The 21,483-nt window shown below is 47.1% G+C and overlaps 1 protein-coding gene across 1 annotated transcript; it reads left to right on the forward strand.

Moving 5' to 3' along the window:
• Positions 7,790 to 18,020, forward strand: LOC102171351 (short palate, lung and nasal epithelium carcinoma-associated protein 2B). Its single transcript, XM_018057719.1, has 9 exons — positions 7,790 to 7,921; positions 8,741 to 8,892; positions 10,111 to 10,297; positions 11,605 to 11,712; positions 12,890 to 13,039; positions 15,165 to 15,258; positions 16,267 to 16,330; positions 17,194 to 17,257; positions 17,833 to 18,020. The coding sequence occupies exons 2-8, from the start codon at positions 8,754 to 8,756 to the stop codon at positions 17,226 to 17,228; spliced, it is 777 nt and encodes a 258-aa protein (XP_017913208.1). The 5' UTR covers positions 7,790 to 7,921; positions 8,741 to 8,753; the 3' UTR covers positions 17,229 to 17,257; positions 17,833 to 18,020.

Consider the following 21,483-nt stretch of genomic DNA (forward strand, 5'->3'; position numbering starts at 1 on the left):
ACCTCCGGTCCCCCAGCTGCATCTCACAGGGTCTGGATGAACGCCACCAGGACAAATGAGGAGTCAGGCTGGAGGCTTGAGAGGCTGGCCTTCCTCACTCTGATTGTGGTCCCACCATCAGAGCACAGAGCAGGGACAAGGTGGCAGGCCAGGTGCCCAAGTCTGGGCCTGGGACATGGTGGGCCCCATCCAGCAGAGCTTTGAACCTATCAGCAGACCACCCGCTTCACTGTCTGTACCCAGTTCTGCAAATGTAAGAGGTCCCCCTTTCCCTGGTTGTGGGCACAGAGCTGAGGGCTGTGCCAAAATCTTGTGAAGAGACTCTTTCTCACCTGAGAGCCATGGCCCAGGGGTTCCAGAGAAATGAGGTGAACTCAGACACAGTGTTGGCCCAGGCTTCAGCTGCCCCATTGTAAAATGAGCAAAAATGAGTAAGTAAATGAGTAAAACCTGGTGCCTGGATCCTGGTGGCAAAATGTAACTAAAATGCATACCAAGGGCATGGTTGTCAGACCCAGCTTTGGGGTCAGGCACACTGGGTTTGAATCATCTCTTTGTCTGTTGCCGGCTGTGGTACCTGGTCAAGGGACTTCATCTCCCTTAACCTCAGGTCCTAGTATGAAATGGAACTAACTATGGGACTGTCCTCCCAGGTGTGCTTGAGGATGTGGAGGGATCATGTGTGTAGGCCCCTGATACATGGTTACAACAGTGATGATGACGATTATAATTATTGCTGGTGTCTGGTTACTTCACTCCCCTCCACCTCACATCCCCTATCTGCAATGATGCCACTCAACAGATTTATGGAGAGGATGAGGCAAGGAGATCAAGCATCCAATATGCTTTATGCTTAATCAAAAGTGAAAGTGAAGTTGCTTAGTTGTGTCCAACTCTTTGCGACCCCATGGACTACAGCCTCCTAGGCTCCTCCGTGCATAGGATTTTCCAGGCAAGAGTACTGGAGTGGGTAGCCTCTCTCTTCTCTAGGGGATCTTCCTGACTCAGGGATTGAACCCGGGTCTCCTGCATTCCAGGCGGATGCTTTACCCTCTAAGCCACCACATTTCTTATATTTGTGTGCTATAAAGACCACATGAGCTAGATGGGCTCAGACTTTCAGTAGACTTGCATCTACAAATTCTGACTCCCTTGCTGACTGGTGTATAGCCCTGTGTCTAGAAATTCTGACTCCCTTTGTTAGAAACTGCAGGCTTCATTAAGCCCCAGCTTCCCATTCAGGACCGTGTTAGAGACTCTAAGAACTATGGTGTCAAGTACACCTCATCGATTGTAAACACTGGATGGAGCTTTCTGCAGAGAAGCCCTCCCAGGCACTCCTGGGCTTGGAAGGCAGGATTGATTAGTGATGTCTGCCACAAGTTCAGAGGGCAGGACCAGGTCATCCTTAATGGCCCCTCCGATCAGTGATGGGCCTCTGGACACCACACGTTCATGGAGCATGGGACTCTGGGACCTGCCTAGTGATGTGGGATGGAAGAGGGACCCTGATCTGGGTTCCAGTCTTGGCTCAGTTTATAACCTGCTTTGTGACTCTAAGTAAGATGTTTATTTTCTCCAGGGTCTCCATTTACTCTAATGACAAAATGAACAGAGATTTCCTCTAACATAGCTGAACCCTCAGGGCTCTGAAAGGTGGTCAGGAATATCTGCGGACTACTGGCTACATCCCTACTAGCTGGAGTAACATGTGTAGGGGAGAAACCTCGGGCCAGTCAGGCCCACACCTTTGGCCACTACAAATACCTGTGGTCCCCTGAACAGGGATGACCCAGAAGAAGGTAGGGGTGGGTCTCAATGCAACAGAAGTCCCAGTGTCTGTGGAAAGGCAGACATGCATGGAAAGTACCTGAAAACAGAATAACATGCTTTCCCTCAGGGAAGTCACCCGTGGGCAGTGTTCCTGGCCTATGTGCTATAATAACAGCAAAAACAACACGTCAGGAAACATCTTCATCAGTTACATTCACAAGGCATCGTTATGACACAGGCGGCAAGTCTGGGCACAAAACAGATAAGATTCCTGCCTTGTGAGGCTCCCACTCCAATGGAAGAGGAAGAAAGCACATCTTTAGAGATGCGAGTCCAGGCTTACACATGCTAACTGTGTACCCTTCCGACGAGTTCAGTGACGTCGGCACACCCATTGTGCCCACTTTACAGGTGAGTAAGCTGAGTCTTTGAGAGGGAAAGCTCACCAGGCTAGTAAGTGGCAATGCCATGACTTGAGCCCAGGCCTATCATACCTTTAAGAACTGCACACATTGCCCCTTGTCACCCTCCCCATTTTCCTGGGCTCCTAGTGCTCCTTAGGTCACCACTCACTACTATGTTTTGCAATATTAGCTATGATGATGATCACTGTTATTCATGGAGCAACTTCTCCAGCCAGGGCTGCCATGGGCTCTCTACTGACATTTCCTTATTTAGTCCCCCCAGCAGCTCTTCTAAGGTAGAGGACACTCTTGTTCTAATTTCATGGTTAAAAAAAAAGCTGAGACGTTAGGTCACTGGCCTGCTGTCACACAGCTAACAAGAGAGAAATCTGGGATTCACACCCAAGGCTGACTCTAGCTAAAGCTTCTGTATTATTATAATGAAATGCATGGTTTCTAAAAGTGTACATTTTAGTTAATCAGCATTAAAGAAAAATGCTTCTGTGTGCTGTAATAAATATTTGAGTGTCTACACTATGTCAGGCCCTGGGCATGAACACAGTGCTCTTGACTCTTTTGGTTTTAGAGAATGGGTTGTAATCACTGTGCCCAAGGAGCCGGTAAAATTCATGCTCAAAGCAAGAGCGTGGGGTGCCCCAGCTGGTGGGAATGTAGCAAGTAGCCACCAGGTGTTCCTGAACACCTCTCCAAGCCCTGAGGGGTCAGTCGTCTAGCAGAAAACCTCTGGTCATTTTGCAGTTAGAGGAAACAGAGGCCCTGAGAGAAAACAAACATCATACACAGAGTCACAAAGCAGGTTACTAACAGAGCCAAGACTGCAACCTAGATAGGGGTCTCCTCCTCTGCCCAGTTCAGGCAGGTCCCAGAGTCCCGCCCTCCATGAACGTGTGGTGTTTGTGTGCCCATCACTGGATAAAGGGCCTCTTGGATATGACCTGGGCCAACAGTGGCAAACACACAGTGCCTCCACTCTCCTCTCCTGAATGTGTGGCAGATACCACTAATCAATCCTTCCTTCCAAGTCCAGGAGCTGCCTGCGAGGGCTTCTTACCAGAAAGCTTCATCGAGTGCCTATAATCAACCAGATTGTATTTGGGTCCATTGTACTGTCATTGCTACTCAGCCCCAGAAGGGAAACTGAGGCTTATGAAGAGGCATACCTGCCAAGGGAGGTGATACACCATCACCCAAGGGAGCCAGAATCTGTGGACCCTGGTATACTGAGGACCTGAGACCATTCTATCTCATCCAGCACTTGAAAATAAGAGGTGCATTCAGTTCAGTTCAGTTCAGTCGCTCAGTTGGGTCTGACTCTTTGCAACCCCATGAATCGCAGCATGCAAGGCCTCCCTGTCCATCACCAACTACCTGGGTTCACTCAGATTCACGCCCGTCGAGTTAGTGATGCCATCCAGCCATCTCATCCTCTGTCATCCCCTTCTCCTCCTGCCCCCAGTCCCTCAGAGGTGCTTTAGCCACTGGTGTCACTGCATATCAGGGACCTACCTCATGCTCCACCCTTCATACATATTATCCCACCACATCCTCACGACACACCTGGAGGAGAATCCCATCTTTAGTCCCATTTCACACACCAGGGACCTGAGGCTCAGGGAGATGAAGCTCCTTGTCCAGACTGCACAGCATGTACCAAGTGAAGAGAGAGGATTCGAATACAGCTGGCCCAGCAATGAAGCGGGGTATGAGCACCACCCCCTCGGTATGCTTTTAATTTCCTTTTGCCACCAAGATCCAAGCACAGGGTTGTTTGCCCGTTTTACCAGGTGAAGCCTGGGGCCAAAACCGGGTTGAATTCACTACATCACACTCAGGCCCTTGGCCTGTGTCCTGAGTTGGGAAAACTCTCTTCACAAGATTTTAGCACAGCCCTCTGCTCTGTGCCCACAACCAGAGGAAGAGGGACTCCAGTGTTTGCCGAACTGGACACAGACAGTCTGGGAGGGTGGTCTGCTGATGGGCCCAAGGTTCTGCTGGATGGGTTCCTCAACATCCGAACCTCAAGCTTAGGCACCTGCTCTCTGCTCTGATGGTGGGATCACAGTCAGCGTGAGGAACACTTGCTCCCCAAGCCTCCAGCCCTACCTCCACTCTGCCCTGGCCACATCCATATCCAGGACAGGCTTACAGGTTCCTACTGAGAAGCAGGTGGAAGAACAGAGGAGAAAACCCTGCATGACCCAGAGATCTCTGCCGGTGCCCCCAGTCTGATGTCAGCAGGCACCCATCTGCTTCCTGGACCCGGTGTTCCGGCTTGACACAGGCCCAATGCACCAAGCGTTACAACGGAATCAAACAGCAGAGTTCGAGCAATGAACAGAGTATTCAAGCCCAAAGACGCTCCTGCCAAACCAGTTGGCCTCAATGAGATCTGGGTGAAAGCTCTTTCATTGGTGACTCAAATGCTGGGCCCTGTCCATGTGAGACCTGTGTGAGTCACCTCTTTTCCCTGAACCTCAGTTTCCTCAGCTGGAAAAAGGGGCTTCAAGTCTCCTCATGGGGTTGTCGTGAACACCAATGACGAAAGCGGACCTGTGGGGCCGAGCCCAGGGTCAGCCATTCACCTGTGGCCTTCCTGGGTCTGGACACTGTGGCCAAAGAAGGCAACTTGCTGCTGCCCCAGAGGATGGGAGCTGAAACAGCCAACCTCGATGGGAGAGGAAGTAGAGCTGGGTCACTATCCAGCTCTGCCCCTTCCCATCTGTGTGACCTTGAACAAGACATCCTGCCCTCCTGAACCTCACGTTCCTCAGCTGGGAAGTGGGGGCAGTAACACCCTCTGGTGGTGGCTGAGAAGAGGAAAGAAGATGAAGCTGCATAAGCATATTGGGTTGTGAGGGTCATGTCCAGGCACAGGTGAGGTTCCAGAGAATGGCATGGGGGTCACAGCTCATAGAACTCAAGGTAGAAAGTACCTTTGAGCCATCTAGTCCAGTTACTTCCATTTCTGGTCAGCCACCCTGGAGCCCCTGAGCCTAAGTACCTAGGGAGGGGCTCAGGCATCTATAATTTAAAGAAACTTACTAAGTGATTCTGGTTAGTCATTTTATTTTTTCCCCTAAGACTATTGCCCAAAGTAGAAAATGTCATCAAAACCAAAAGAGATAAAATGAAAGAGGAAAGGAAGTGGGGTTCAAATCACTTTGAACCCTTGGATGTAGTCTTGGATGAGTCTTTCTCCTTCTCTCGGCCACAGCTCCCAAGACTTTTCATCAAAGAGGTTAAACTGATGAATTCTAAGATCTCCTGAGGCTTTGAAGTCTGTTATGTTTCCAATGTGGTCATGTGACCCTCTAGTAGTCATCAGAAGGGAGGAAGCAGATGTGAGTGTACAAGTGTGCTGAGTCAGGACTTACTGTGGGTTTGAACAGCAGAACCCAACTCACACTGACTTCAACAAAAAAGATAGGGAGGGAGAAATGTATTTGCACTGGAAAGTCTAGGGCACAGAGGACATCAGGCACAGCTGGATCCAGGCACTGCAAGGATATATTGTCTCATTCGCTTTGTATGGCTTCATTTTCTAGTGAACTCTGTCAGAGAATTGTATCTTAACTGTAGCTCTAAGGACAAAAACAAACCCAGGCAATCTGTGGAGACCCATAGCCCCTTTTGTGATAGTGACCTTTTTCTCCAGAACTCTGGTAACATGGTCCCCATGATTCTGTAAAAGTACCCTTGAAACAGGGGGATAATTGGAGGTGTTTTCTTCTTGAATCTAGTGATGCTGTCTTGTTCTCACAGGTATGTATGCATGCACGTTGAATGTTCATGTCTTCATATTAGTATGAATATGCTTCTTCAAGAGTTCCAGACACACTGTAGGGATCAGAGGACAGAGGACCTCAGAAAGAAGGAAGACATAGTTTCTCTCCACTTTGGTAGATTTAGTTTAGTGTGTACTAGACTAGGGAGTCCCCCAAATGCTTTAGCAGATGGGGAACATTGATCATGTGGTGAAGTTCTGTCTTCATGTGAATTAGAGCCAGCAACCTCTAAAGCAGTGAGTCACCCTGAGAACATGGCTCCTTAGAAAGTAGGCACTTGTTTGCCAGCCCCAGACTCACCAACAGGGATCAAGCATGAAGATCATTTCACCTCAAAGCTCAGCCATGAGAGGAGGCTGATATCAGTGCAAGAAGCTGGCTTTGTCCTGGGTGTGGTCCATGATGAGAAATAGCACCAGCCACTGTGACTCCAGGAGGCCATGGCCAGATGGATGTGAGCTTTTGGGAGGCAGGGAGGGTGAGAAAAGGAAAGAGGCAGGAAGCCTGAGGGAACCACAGCTCCTTGTTCCATAGCTCAGAACCATAGCTCCTCTCCCTGAGCCAGACTCAGGGAGAAAAAAAATCTGGAAAGAAGAGTCATACAAATCTGTAACGATGGTTTAGTAGAGACTAAGGGAGTTTAGAATCATGGCTCACAGTTACATCAAGTCACACAGAATCTTAGCAGCCATCTGGTCAAGTTCCTGAGCATTTCTGGTGACGGGACCCTTCCCGTCTTCCCAGGGAGTGGATGGCTTTAGAGGATGCTCCAGAGAGGCTTGGAGAATTCTATAGCCAGGTCAAGGTTTGGGGGACCCATGTGAGAGGAAAGCCACAGAACAAAGGATGGTAACAAGTTGCTGAGGGCAGAGAACAAGAGGAAAAAGTCAAATGATGATAATTTGCTGTGAAAAGGAGCCAACCCGAAGATGAGTCAGGGGGAAAGGGAGGGACCACCAGGTGGACAGTCACAGAATTTGTGAGGTGATGTCGAGAGCCAGTGACAGCTAGGGAGGAGAGTTCTGGGAAGATGGAGTGGTCTGTGCAGAGTCCCAAGGCAGCAAAGAGGCTTGAATCTTTCTAGAACAGAAGGAAGACACTAGGGGCCATGGAGGGAGAGGGAGATGGTTTGGAGCGGCAGTGAGCAGATGACACAGGGACCATGATGGGGACTTCGGTTTTACACTGAATGAGACCCCTCTGGCTGCTGCATTGAGAGTCGAGGGATTGGGGGCAAGTGTGCAGAGGGAGACCGCATGTAAGAAGGCATTATGCAGGCAGATATTGTTGTCTCTGGGGGGACTCTGCCAATCAAATGAGTAGGCAGACTTCAGAGGATGATACTGAACAATGCATCATTACAAACATCTGCCTTGAGGCTGGCTCCACTGTGAGGGATGTGGTGGAGAGCACTCAAAAATCAGAGAAGAGTTGGAAAAACTGACCTCACTAGTCCCTGACCCTGACTCCATGGGGCATAATTCTAGCACATCCCTGTCCATGTCTTACTGGATGACCTCAAGCTGGTTGCTCTCCTCTTGAACTGAGTTTCCAAATGATGACAAAATTAGGCTGGATGATCACTATGGGTCCTCCTATCACAACATTCTCCAACTCATCCATTCTCAGTCTTTATCCCAAACCCCACCTACAGTGGCCACTATCTTGGCAGCTGGAGTTTCTGTGAGAACCTTCTCTTAGTCTTGGCACAGAGTCCTCTCCATATCGACCCATTTCAATTCAAGCATCCTGGATGACCTTTGCATTGGAAGTCTCTCTCTGTTCACTCTAGACACGGATTATTTTCTTCGGAGTCTCCTTGGATGGCCCTGGACCCAGGGCCTGTTGCCAGGGGCAGCCTCCCACCCATCACCACAATATAAGGGCCATCAGCACCCAGTAGAATTCCAGGAGACTGCGCAGTGGAGCAAGGATTTTGTAAGTATTTTCCTCCAAACCTGTGAATGCTGGGCTTCCCCTTTAATGCCACCCCACATGGAGATCTTCAGAAGGCTCTGGGGCCAAGAGGCAGAGGGATAGGGCCACATGAATTAGCTAATATTGTCAATATAGCAAATTAAGAAATCAATTATATTAGGAGAAGTCTCAAACTGGTGAGCAATGTGGGGTCATGATGCGGTGCCTATTTATTTGTTCATACTTTAATTCTGCAAACCTTTATTTGGTTGTACTGGATTAGGTGCAGGGTTTTTGTTTATTTTTTTTTTACTATCAGTTGGGAATTCACAAAGTTGTAGTCCTTATCTAAGGAGTTCACAGCCTGGTGAGAAAGGAAGCAAGTCATCACTAATTGTACCAAGGATTCTGATCAGAGAATGAAGGCAACAAGATAGTAGAGTGGGACCCCTGACCTAGACTCTGGGAAGGGGCCTAGAGTGGGCTTTATAGAGGATATGATGTCTTACTGAAGCTGGAGACTCAAAAAGTGACTCATGTAAAAATGCAAAGAAGAGGGAAATGTTCTAGGCAGAGAAGCCAGAAAATGCAAATGACCTCTGTGTAAAGAGCACCGACCTGGAGTCAAGTGTGACTTTCCAAATACCCTCTCCTCTACGCAGTGGCTGTGTATCTTTGTGCAAGTTGCTCCAGGTTCCTGACCTGAGCTGCCCGTCTGTAAGAGAGCAGATAACCACGTCCATCTTCAAGGACTGTTGAGTGTCAGAGTGACAGGTGCACATCAGAGATCCCATTTCCCTGTGGGTAATTCTCACTCCTGTTCCTCTCATGACTGTCCAGGTGTCAGGACAAGATGTTTCAGCTTTGGAGACTAGTTCTCTTGTGTGGCCTGCTCACTGGGACTTCAGCATCTCTTCCTGACAACAGAGTTGTGACAGAGCTGCAATCTGCTCTTAAAAAAGAACTTGAGATTGATGACAGTGCATCTGAATGTGAGTCAGAAAGCGGGATGATCGGTGGCACCTATTTCTCTAATTTTGAAAAAGTTCACTCAATTTTTCATCTTTTATTTGTCATTTACATTATTTAAATTAAATATTTTATTTACATTTGAAGCATATTCTTCTTTTGGGTCATTCAATCTTCTTGGGAATTTGTATCATCTAATTGGAAATTAATCCCTACCAAACCTAGGTAGGCTTAAAACTACCCACCTTTCCAGTTAGTCATATCGCTTTTTATTTCAGATTTCTTAAGAGAACTTGGCCTTCTCATTTCCTGGAAACATTACCAGCACACTGTCAAACATTCTTTATAAGAGAAATTAACTTCTGAAAATGACTGCCTTTAAACCTTTCCAGGAATTAGGCAACCTTCAAAAATATACTTTCCAGTTTCATTGCTGATAAAACTGAGCTTGGAAACAGAGGGTCTAAATCAAGGTCACCTAGTAAGTTACAGGACTAGATGTAGTTTCCATCTCTGTTTGCATTACTATAATTAGGTGACACTGTCCGTTGCAGAGCCAAGTAGCACTACTATGATTACATATCTTTTCCTGTAGCCTTTTGTTTTTCCTTGAGATAGTTGTTGCCTTGTTTCTCATTTGACTTACTTTCAAAACATATATTCTTAATTCTTTCCAAATGTGCCATTCTACATCTACCATCACCCTGTCAAATCCCTTTTTCTCTGAATGGCCCCCACTAGGACACTCTGTCCTTCTTCTCCAGTATGAGTCATTTCTTTACAGGCCTGCTGCAAGACTGTTCCAGGGAACCCTATTTGCCACTTTCATGATTTGGAGCCATAATTTTTCCTTGATTCTAGATTTTCCATTTCTTAGTTTATTCCAAGTTTATTTCATTTGTTTGAGTATCTTATTAGAGCTTCACTATTAGAAGCTGGTGTTCAATCAATATCTATTGCCTACAAAGTGGATTGATTGCTTTGTTGATGAATGATGAATATACATTAGTACGAAGGCAGCATAGAGGAAACAAGGTCTCCTAGCTGTGGGACTTTAGGCCCATATCTTAACCTTTTGATCTTTTATTTCCTCACATGAAAGTGCAGATAATAGTAATGCCAGCTTTATGGAGTTGTAAAGACTGAGAGAAATAACAGAGGCAAACAGTCGCATCTGGTGCCTGTGCATAGGAGCTGCATGATAAGTTGTGACTCCCACTAAATGGAGATTGCTTTTGCAGCTGTCCTTGATCAAGTGAAGGCTGATTTTGAGTTGCCCCAGAATTTCACAAGTTTGGAGAAAGTAGTTACTGAGAAGATCCAGGAAGATGAGATCTTGTTGGACAAGAACATTACTGAACATATTCGCTTGTCAGGAAAACCATTTGTCGGGTGTTTGCGGTGTTTACAGTGTTTATCGTGTATACGGTGAGTTGATGTTGAGTTCACACTGAAGTTCTTTGTTCCAAAAGAGAATACATATCTTTGGGGAGGTAAGCTTAAGATCAAAGACAGAAAAGTAAAAGAAAAGTTTAAAAATCCTTCTGCACGCCTGAGAGTGGAACTGGTGTGAGGCCAGCTCTTCTAGAGTTTGGGGAAATTAGAGGCAGGGCTGCAGGACCTATCAAGGGGCTTAAAGGTCTAGGCTTGCTTCTCATGTGATTTCAGGCTCAGGATGAAGGTTCTCTTCACCCTCATCTCTACCTGTTTGCTGGTATCTAATGTCACTTTTCCAAGGAATAAAATTTTTCTTCCCTGAATATAGCTGACTATAAAAGTCTAAATGACCTCAGGACAGAAGAAACTAGAATTTATACCATATACATGGTCCCATACATGAAGTCTGGGAGCCAAGCAGTTCTGGGTTCAAAATCTGGCTCTGCCAAAAATAATGAAATAATGCCTTTGGCAGCAAGGAATGGAATGATGTAGAAATAATCATACTAAGTGAATTCAGAGAAAGGGAAATATCACATGATGTCACTTATATGTGAAATCTAAAAGATGATGATATGAACTTACACAAAACAGTAACAGAGTGGTGAGCATAAAAAACAACTTATGGCCACAAAAAGGGAAAGGAGTATGGGAGATGAATCAGGAGTCTGGCATTAACATGTAGACACTGCTGTATATGAAGCAGACAACCAACAAGGACCTACTATATAACACAGGGAAGTATGCTCAATATTTTGTAACCACCTATAAGGGGAAGAATATGAAATGAAAAGTATCTCTATCTCCACCTATATATACCTATATCTACATCCATCTCTTGGGGAAGGGAAAGGCAACCCACTCAAGTAGTCTTGCCTGGAGAATCAAGAGGAGCCTGGTAGACAGAGGAGCCTGGTGGGCTACAGTCCGTAGGGTCACAAAGAGTCAGGCATGACTGGAGTGACTAGCACACACGCATAACTATCTGTCCATATATATCTGAGTCACTTAGCTGAACACCTGCAACTAACACAGCACTGAAAAGCAACTATACTTTAATTTTTTAAGAAACCAAATTCTGACTCTGGCACATGTTCACCCTGGAGTCTAGGGGGAATTACAGTTGTCTCCTGCCATGCCATCCAGTGAAGAGAATCCATCCTCTGAACTGGGCTAGCATGAAGACCAAAGCAGGCAAAGTCAGTCAGGCTCTAATACTCAGCATGAGACTGGCATAGAGAAGAGCCCAGCAATGGCTGTGTGATGAATGACAAGGGTGAATTGTGGTTTTCGCACAGGTTGACAATCAGGAGCATCAACATGGGGAATATCACATTCCAAGGGACTCCTGGAGGCCCAAGCGGTAGCCTGAGTATCCCCATCACTGCTAAGGTCACCCTGACGCTGTGAGTATTGGTTAGAATCGGAGGTTTGAGAGATGCAGTGGGGTATGCCAATAGATCTCCAATCTGGCATCAGGTACCTTCCATGCTTCTGACTTGGTCTCCCAATCTGTAAAAGAAGGAGACCTTTCCAGGTCTAAGGGCTTCCTTGGTGGCTCCATATGGTAAAGAATCTGCCTGTAAGGTGGAAGACCTGGGTTCAATCCCTGGGTTGGAAGGATCCCCTTGAGAAGGAAACGGCTACCCACTCCAGCATTCTTGGGCTTCCCTGGTGGCTCAGAGGGTGGATCCCCTGGAAAAGGGAGTGGCCACCAAGTCTAGTATTCTTTCCTGGAGAATTCTATGGACAGAGGAGTCTGGTGGGTTATGGTCCATGGGCTCACAGAGAGTCAAACACACCTGAAATCTTAACATTTAAAATGTTCTAAGAAACACTGACCATAACCAATCTTTTTGTTAAAAAATCCTTCATGAAATATATCTCCGAAATCATGGTAATTATCTAATTATAAAACTTGAAAGCTGAGAAGATCGAATTTATACCCTTTGATAAAGTTGCCTGCAGCATCACTTTGTCCCTCAAGATTCTCTTTAAATGACAGTGACCAGTATGGGCCACATAGCATTGTCCATATGTCATGAAGAGCATATGCAATTATATGGAAACTATAATTTTTAAGTGCTCTAATTACTTTAAAGATACAAAGAGATGAAGATGTGTAGAAGAGTCTTTATCAATTAAATGCACTAGGATTTCATCATTTATTAGCTATGAGATCTTGGAGGATAGTTACTTAACCTCTCTATACCAAGTGTTTCCACATTCGGAAAATAGAGATAGTAATTTTCTGTCTTGGTAGTGCGATCATGATTAAATGAATTAATCCAGTTAAAATATTTTTGTTTGAAATACCTAACACAGAATTGGTGCTAAAGAAATGTTGACTGTTCTGTTTATTTTAATCATCAGTGTCATACTGCTTAGAAATTTCACATGACAGAAACCCTTGTGGCCAGGAGAAGAAAAACCTCATATAAGAATGTAGATTCTGTCAAGAATACAGACAATATTGACATTGTCCATAGACACCCCATCTAATGTCTACAGAGAAGGGGACTCAAGTGAGCAACAAGAGAGGATTTCTCCACCTCTGTTAACTATGAATCTTATTCCCTACAGGCCTCTGTTGGGTGCAGTTGTTGACCTGACCCTCAACTTTGTCCTACAGACAAGTATCAGCTTTAAAATTGGTGAAACTGGTGCCTTAATGGTGGTCATAGGAGAATGCACCTACAGACCAGCCAGGATATCACTCCCCTTCGTGAACAGGTCAGGCCCAGATATCTCAGCAGAGCGGGACTCCCCGAGGAGCTGGAATCCCTAATTTCAGCCCTATTCCTATATCTGGGAGGGAGCAGAATATGGTGAAAAAGAGGTGAAGCTCTGGAAACAAGCTAGCTTTGCCACTGACTTATGGTTTTATCCTCATTTTAGCTCTAGGATCTCCAGTGTTCATTTTTAAACTGAGGATGGTAGTGATCCCTAATTCATAGGCTACTGTGTTGACCAAATGAGAAAATGCAAGGGTTTAGCATGCAACCTGGCACTATGCTCTCAGTAATAGTAATATCCATGTTGACTTTCTGTCTCTCGGTTCTTCCCCTAACTGAGACAGGAGTGTTGACCTCTCCAGCCATAACTGTGAATTTGCATATTTCACCTTTCAGCTTCATCTGTTTTTGCCTCATGCTTTTTGAAGCTCTTGTTAGATGCTTGCACATTTAAATTGCTATGTCTATTTGAAGAACTGACCTTCTCATATTATATAACGTCCCTCAATAATAATAATGATGATAATAATTTACTGTGTTTCCCTTCTTGCCTCTAGTTAGGAGGGGCAAGAGGAGTAGCAAATGCCTACCATGGGCTCTAATTTCAGATTGTCCCCAAATCATCCTCCACACACTGGGAACTTCCCGAAATAAGATCTTGGAAACTGAATCCTCTCCTTAAATCACTGATTTCTGGTAACACACCAAATCTGCATCTTATACTGTGTGCTTGAAAGAGCATGTTTAACCCAGGGAAGAAGGTGGAGGGAGAAAGGCTGACCGTGGTCATGGTTGGGAGAGGAGAAATGGTCTGGATGCTGACAGCTGGGGCAGGTTGGCCTTGGCAAGGAACCAGGCTGAGCCCTGAACAGCGGTCAGTCCATACTGCCTCAACAAGGGATCTGATCACAGGTTGCCTAAAGACCCCCAGAACAGAAAACAGGCCCTGAAGCCTACCATCACTTGGGAAAACTGAGATGTAAGTCCAAATGCCTGAGCCCTGCTGGACAATGCCTAGCCTATAGCGCCAGAGAAATCATCCTGCCTTCTGGGTCTCAGTGACCGTATCTGGAAAATGGCATTCCACTCTACTGCTCCAAACCCTCTGGGGGCTTTTCTCTCCACTTTGGATAAAATCCCAAGCCCTCCTCAGGGCCATCTAGACTATCTGATCTGGACCCACCCTCATATCACTGTGCTCTCCCCCTTGCCACTCTGCCCTAGACACACTAGCTTTTGCTCTCAGCCTCAAACAAACTCCTTCCACCTCGAGACCTGTGCAGAGGCTGTTCTGGATGCCAAGTACACTTATCCCCCATCCCATTTCAATGTACATCTCATCACTCAGGGTCTAAAACAAGGTTCCTCCTCTTGGCTCTTGTAAGAGTCTTCTCTTGCCCTTCTGAATACCTTCTGCCAGTTGTCATCATATATTTAATTGTAGGTTTACTTCATTTATTTCCTCAGCCAAAAATGTGCTGAGCATATCCTCCATGCCAGGCAGTCACCACTCTGAGCTCTGGAGAATGTATCGGTGACTTCAGGCAAAGAAGTTGCTCTCCTGGAGCTTATTCTCTTAGGGAATGACAAACAGACAAGCATTCAGTCCAACAATAAACATCCCACGAGGTAAATGTCAGGTGGCAACCGTCCCTGGGCAGAGCAGCACACTGAACAGGGTGCCATGATGCAAAGCCCTCTCTTAGGCAGCAGTCACGCAGGGCTGCCCTGAAGAGGTGACAGTTATGCTGGGGGCTGAAGGTGGGAAGGAGCCAGCCTTAGCCACATGTGCTTTGTATTTAGTCACCAGACTGGGAGCTGCTTGTGCTTTGTTTATCCCTCTGTCCCCAGTCTGGCTTGGTTCCTGGCATATATGGTTGTTGCTGTATAAATCTGTGCTGAATGAATGAATGGAAGGATAGATGGATGGATGGATGGATGGATGGATGAGGTCTCATGTTTGTGATGGGACTCTCATGAGCTGCTGGTCAGTCATGTGGCTCTAGGTGATGATCCCCCTGAGTAGAAGCTCAAGTCACCTGACTTCAAGGTGCTCCACCATGTCCCGCCCTCTTCCCATTGCTCCTCCTTGGCTGCTCTGCCAACTTCCTGGTCTTTATCAGTTCCGTCTCCAGCCTCACTGTACTGAGCAGCAATATCGGACAGACTGTGACCACACTCGTGAATCTGGTGGAGACCTACATAGTGCAGGACGTGGTGAGTACCCCACTTCTGGCAGCTCAGAGCCAGGCCAGGTGGGGGGCAGATGTGACATTCCCTGGGTGGGCTGTACTCTTTGGGCACCTTCCCTTCTGAGGTGCCCACTTCCTTCGGGCTGTCAGCTGCTGCTCCCCTCCTTCATTCAGTCTCGTGTGTGGAGAACGGGAGGAGGGATCTGATATTAGCAGAAATCACTGGATTCCAACTTGAATCATATACCATACCCATGCACTGCCAGTAGGCCTTTTAGCAATATTCTCCTTTATTGAACACAATTTTATTTAATTTATTTAAATATAAAAAGTACACATACCATAAGTAAGATTCCTGTGCCTCATATGCAAACCACATGTACCATGTGCCAGAAATGATTCTAAATTAGTCATTCTGGAATTTGGGTGGGTATCACAGTTTATGGGGGAAAAATTCCTCCAGAGGGCTCTGTGATTTACTAAACTGGAGGGCCACTGCTCAAGCTGTGGTTCTCAGAATAGCAACACTGACCTCATCTGGACACTTGTTTGAAATGCAGACTCTCAGGTCCTACCTCAGATCTGCTGACTCAATAATTTGCATTTTCATAAGATACATGTGTATTGCACACACACAAAATTATTGGAAACACTTCTCTATGGTTCCCAGGGCCTCATTTGACTGCTTAAAATTCCAGTGTTCCAAAGGTCAAGGTTTCTAAGAGCATAGCGTTCTGGAATGGTAAAAGTCTGGATTTTGAGGTTTTAATCTGAAGTTTTAGGATTCTAGCATTCTCTGGCTCTCAGGTTTAGGTCTTCTGGGTTTCCATCATTATAGCTCCCTAAGGGTCAGAGGTTCTGAGGTCCCGAGTAGGGAGCACCTCTGCAGGTGGTTTGCAGGGTGCTCCCAGTGGATAATGATCGGTCCTCTTTCCCTCCTGTCTCTCCTCTCCTCCCTCCCCATCCCAACATCATTCCTGTCTTCCTCTCTCCATCTCTTGCTGTATCGTCCCTGGTGTCCTGTGACCCTCAGCTGTGCCCACGAATCCGCACCCTCATCAGCTCCTCAAATGAGAATTTGGTTCAGAACCTCAAAGGTAAGTCACAGCCTGGGGAAGCGGTGGATGCTCCCTCTGCAGCCTTCCAAGGGGCAGGCGCACTGCTGTACATCTGCTTGACAGGCAGGACTGTCAGGGGACCCTGGAGAAGTTCAGGATCCTTTGTCCTGAGCAAGTTAGGAGAGTGTGGCTCTGGGAATGGTGTCCCTGCAGACTGAGGGCTTCTATTGCCCTCCTTTCTTAAACCTGCCGAACCAGCTGCACAGAATAATGCAAGAAAGAGGAGGGGCCAGATCTGGGTTCAAATTCTGCAGTTGCTCTTAGCAGCTGTGGGGTCTTGGTCAACTGGTTCCACCTCTCTGATCCTTGGGTTCCTCAGAAATGAAAGACTGTAAACACTGCCAAGCTGATGAGCAGATTTAAAGAAGAAACAGAAAGAGCCTAATATCCCATACTCATTGCTACTGAACACTGCCCCTTCCCTTTCCCTTCTTAGGAGGAGCTGTGGCTTCACCCCCAGCCCCTGGGGGCTTTCCTTGATCTGGGTCTCTGGCATGACTGGGGTTGCTGAGGCTGTGGGGCAACAGAAATGGGATGAGTAACAGTGTCAGGGTCCTGGAGGTGGTCCTTCTAGAAAACAGCCACAGGCCCAGTTACCTGGGCCATGTCTCTGTGCTTCGTATACAGCATCTCATTGTATTCTTTCAACAACACTGTGGAGTGGGTACTGTTATCATACCCATTTTACAGATGAACAAACGTAGGCTCAGAGAGACAGAGTGACATGCAAGAGATCCCTTGGTTGCCAAGTCTGACCTGCTGGAGGGTGGCAGCCACTGGGATCTAGTTTCTATTCAGCTATATCCAGATCTGGAGAAATGCTACTGATTTTGTTCCCTCAGAAACACTTCATACCGCACAAGAAACTGTAAACTGAAGAGGACAGATGAGAAAAACCATCTGCTGGTGAGGACGTGACTTGGGGCCCTGGGCTAAGGGAGGATGCGACCTCCCCACAGGGCCCTGTGGAGAAGAAGCAAGTCTTGGCCTCACTTCTTTCTCTAGTAGCAGAGTCAGCTCTGATCTTGGTCACAACCTGAGTCCTGACCCTTAATCACACCCAGATTGTGCTTGATTCTGGTCCTTGACTGAGCCGGAGTGCAGTCAGGTTGAAGTTTAGCTCAAGTTGCTGACTTGACACTGGCCACAGATAGACGCATGACCTGTGTCTCAGTCTGATCCCTGATCCTGATCATACTCTGAGCCCTGAGCCCTGGCTCCTTGAGCCTTGATCAGTCTTTTCACATCGGCCATTGTTGCTAAGGTCTGGGGGGGGGGGTTGGGGGGGAGGGTGAGGGGATGAGGAGGGGTCAGGGCCAGGTGCCAGAGAAAGACTCCAAACTACAGGTGCCAGTCGCCCACCCATAAGCCTCAGAGCTCGCAGGATTTGTGCTGAAGCACTCTGGCAGCTGTTCCTGCTGAACGCAGGAGCTGGTAAGGGCCCCAGGGTGTCCATGCCTCACTCTGGGGTCTCCTTCCAGATTGGTTCCCAGGGACATGGCTGAATCTCTGTACCATCTGCCTCTGGGATGGTCAGTGCTGCCACCATCCCCCAGGAGTGACAACTGAGCCCAGTCAAGGACACTCTCAGATACGCCTCCTCACAGTCAGGACACGCTATACTCCTCGCCCTCCACCCCCAGCAATAAAATGGCATTTCTGCCCCTTCTTTGTGGCCTGTGGCTTTCCTTCCACTGGGTTTCGGGTGAGGTGAGGTACGGGCAATCAGGGCATCAGAGACCTGGATCCAAAGCTGGAAGGGAAATTGGGATTATCCAGCCTCAACGTCTTGTCTTACAAAGGGAAAACGTGAGGCCCAGGATGGGCAAGAAGGTGACCTGAGATATCGTAGAGACAGCCTCACTCTGCCACCATGATAGAGGGCTGCCTTCCCCAGCACACCTGACCTCATGACCTCCTCACATCACCCTTCTGCCAGGAGACTTGGCTCTTGCCCACACTGTACAGATCAGGAAACTGAGGCTCACAGAAGACAAGTGATTCATCAAGGTTACAGGGTGGCAAGTGGCAGGGCTAGAATTTTAACCTATGTTCCTGGGAACACTTGCTCAAAGAGGTGACACCCTGGCTCTCAGTACTGAGCCACATCTCCCCTACCCCCAGCAGGTCCCATCATCCTGGCCCTGCTCTCTTCTGAGCAGGACTGATGAGGTCCTCTTGAGTCCGCTCTTCCTCCCTAACATGGAAGCCTTCAATTTCCCTTTTGCCCTGGAGTGGGGAGCAAGGCACGTGTTACTCACAGCTACATCACGTGTGCAGAGGATTGATCCGAGCTGTCATGTCAGGGTCCCCGGGCTTCTTCTTTCCAGAAAACCATCTGGTTTTCCTGACTAAAGACCCAGAGAAACTTTGTCCATAGTGCCATGGAATCATCTCAGTCCTTGTGCCATTCTGTAAGGGAAGGACCACTGCCATCCTGCTTGGAGACTCAGGTGAGGAGAGGTCAGGGTCACACAGAAGCCTGCACCAGCAGCTACTTCACCCAAGGGCTTTCTACTTGATGAAGTCTGCCTCACAAGGTCAAGTCACTTCAGAGAGCCCTTGAGCCCCTGGGGCTATATCCAGGGACTTCAGCCAGCTCTCCTCAGCTCTGCCGATCGGACCTTAGTTCAGACTCTGCTGGGGCTAACGACAAGGCATAGGGTGAAGGGTTGGACAAAGGTGAACTTGACTTACTTGGCCTCTACCTCTTGCTAGCTGTTTAATCTCAAGCAAGTCACTCTTAGAACCACAGTTCTCTCACCTGCCATATAGAATGAACAGCAAAACTTCCTCAGGACACTGGTGTGAGGTTTAAATGAGTCAGTGACTGGAAAGTGCTTAACCAGGGTCTGACACTGGTGAGCACGAGTCAGGCTCCACACGAGTCAGGCTCTGGAATTACTGTCAAAGAGAGTTGAGAAAGCACGTATTAAATCTTTAGACACTGTATCTCATGAGATTCTCATTTTTACTGAGTGATGCAGTCAATGGTTCTTGGGGAATGTGGAGAGGTGAAATGACTTCTCCAGGGTCACACACCTGGTCAGAGGCAAAGCTAGGTTTCATGTGAAGTCAGCCTCCTCCAGAGATTTTTCCTCCCCTGCTGGCCATAGCAAAAGGATGAGAGTTTTCCTCTCTGTCTAATTCTTGTGACAATCTCAACTCCCACAGCTGTACACAAGAAGGTCTCACAATTCAGGACTTCTCTTGAGCAGTAGCCCCCTTCGGTCAGTGCTGAGCATTTGTCCAGGTAATTCTGTCCACATGGAAAATAATTGCTTGCCTCCTTGCAGCTTCTCAATTCTCCTCAGCCCTACAACTCTGCTCAGGAGCCCTCTCCTGGTAAGTGGGGGCCACTCCTCAATGTTGCCCTAACAAAGAGCCTGTCTTTCCAGCTGGTAGGTCTACCCAAGCTACCTTGTCATCATTGTCCCATACAGACAGAGGGGGCAAGAAGGGTCAGCTCTCATGATTATGGTTGCATTTTTTGAAAGTAATCTTTTCCCCCATTTTTAATGGGTGGCAAGAAAACACAGAAGACCTATACATAGGGAAAGGAGTATGTCAAGGCTGTATATTGTCACCCTGCTTATTTAACTTATATGCAGAGTACATCATAAGAAATGCTGGGCTGGAAGAAGCACAAGCTGGAATCAAGATTGCCAGGAGAAATATCAATAACCTCAGCTATGCAGATGACACCACCCTTATGGCAGAAAGTGAAGAGGAGCTAAAAAGCCTCTTGATGAAAGTGAAAGAGGAGAGTGAAAAAGTTGGCTTAAAGCTCAACATTCAGAAAACAAAGATCATGGTATCTGGTCCCATGACTTCATGGGAAATAGATGGGAAACAATGGAAACAGTGTAAGACTTTATTATGGGGGGCTCCAAAATCACTGCAGATGGTGATTGCAACCATGAAATTAAAAGATGCTTACTCCTTGGAAGGAAAGTTATGACCAACCTAGATAGCATATTGAAAAGCAGAGACATTACTTTGCCAACAAAGGTCCATCTAGTCAAGGCTATGGTTTTTCCAGTGGTCATTATGGATGTGAGAGTTGGACTGTGAACAAAGCTCAGTGCTGAAGAACTGATGCTTTTGAACTGTGGTGTTGGAGAAGACTCTTGAGAGTCCCTTGGACTGCAAGGAGATCCAACCAGTCCATTCTGAAGGAGATCAGCCCTGGGATTTCTTTGGAGGGAATGATGCTGAAGCTGAAACTCCAGTGCTTTGGCCACCTCATGCAAAGAGTTGACTCATTGGAAAAGACTCTGATGCTGGGAGGGATTGGGGGCAGGAGGAGAAGGGGATGACAAAGGGTCAGATGGCTGGATGGCATCACTGACTCGATGGACGTGAGTCTGAGTGAACTCTGGGAGTTGGTGATGGACAGCGAGGCCTGGCGTGCTGCGATTCATGGGGCCACAAAGAGTCGGACACAACTGAGTGACTGAAGTGAACTGATACAAAAAAGATCTTCATGAGCCAGATAACTCCAATGGTGTGATCACTCACCTAGAGCCAGCCATCCTGGAATGCGAAGTCAAGTGGGCCTTAGGAAGCATCACTAAGAACAAAGCTAGTGGAGGTGATGGAATTCCAGTTGAGCTATTTCAAATCCTCAAAGATGATACTGTGAAAGTGCTGTACTCATTATGCCATCAAATTTGGAAAACACGGCAGTGGCCACAGGACTGGGAAAGGTTACTTTCCATTCCAATCCCAAGGAAAGGCAATGCCAAAGAATGTTCAGACTACTGCACAATTGCACTCATCTCACACACTAACAATATAATGCTCAAAATTCTCCACGTGAAGCTTCAACAGTACATGAACCAAGAACTTCCAGATGTTCAAGATGGATTTAGAAAAAGCAGAGGAAGCAGAGATCAAATCCCCAACATCCATTGGATCATTGAAAAAGTGAGAGAGTTCCAGGAAAACATCTACTTCTGCTTTATTGACTACGCCAAAGCCTTTCACTGTGCAGATCACAACAAACGGTAGAAAATTCTCAAAGAGATGGGAATGCCAGACCAACAGACCTACCTCCTGAGAAATCTGTATGCATGTCAAGAAGCAACAGTTAGAATGGGTCATAGAAAAACAGATTGGTTCCAAATCGG

This window comes from Capra hircus, chromosome 13 (assembly GCF_001704415.2).
Source record: "Capra hircus breed San Clemente chromosome 13, ASM170441v1, whole genome shotgun sequence".
Classification (NCBI taxonomy): domain Eukaryota; kingdom Metazoa; phylum Chordata; class Mammalia; order Artiodactyla; family Bovidae; genus Capra; species Capra hircus.

What these genes read in the sequence shown, in the direction of transcription:
- LOC102171351 (XM_018057719.1), top strand. Translation starts at nt 8,754, where the DNA reads ATGTTTCAGCTTTGGAGACTAGTTCTCTTGTGTGGCCTGCTCACTGGG. An exon ending in TGATGACAGTGCATCTGAAT is followed by an intron (nt 8,893 to 10,110) that starts GTGAGTCAGAAA and finishes TTGCTTTTGCAG; the next exon opens with CTGTCCTTGATCAAGTGAAG. An exon ending in CAGTGTTTATCGTGTATACG is followed by an intron (nt 10,298 to 11,604) that starts GTGAGTTGATGT and finishes GTTTTCGCACAG; the next exon opens with GTTGACAATCAGGAGCATCA.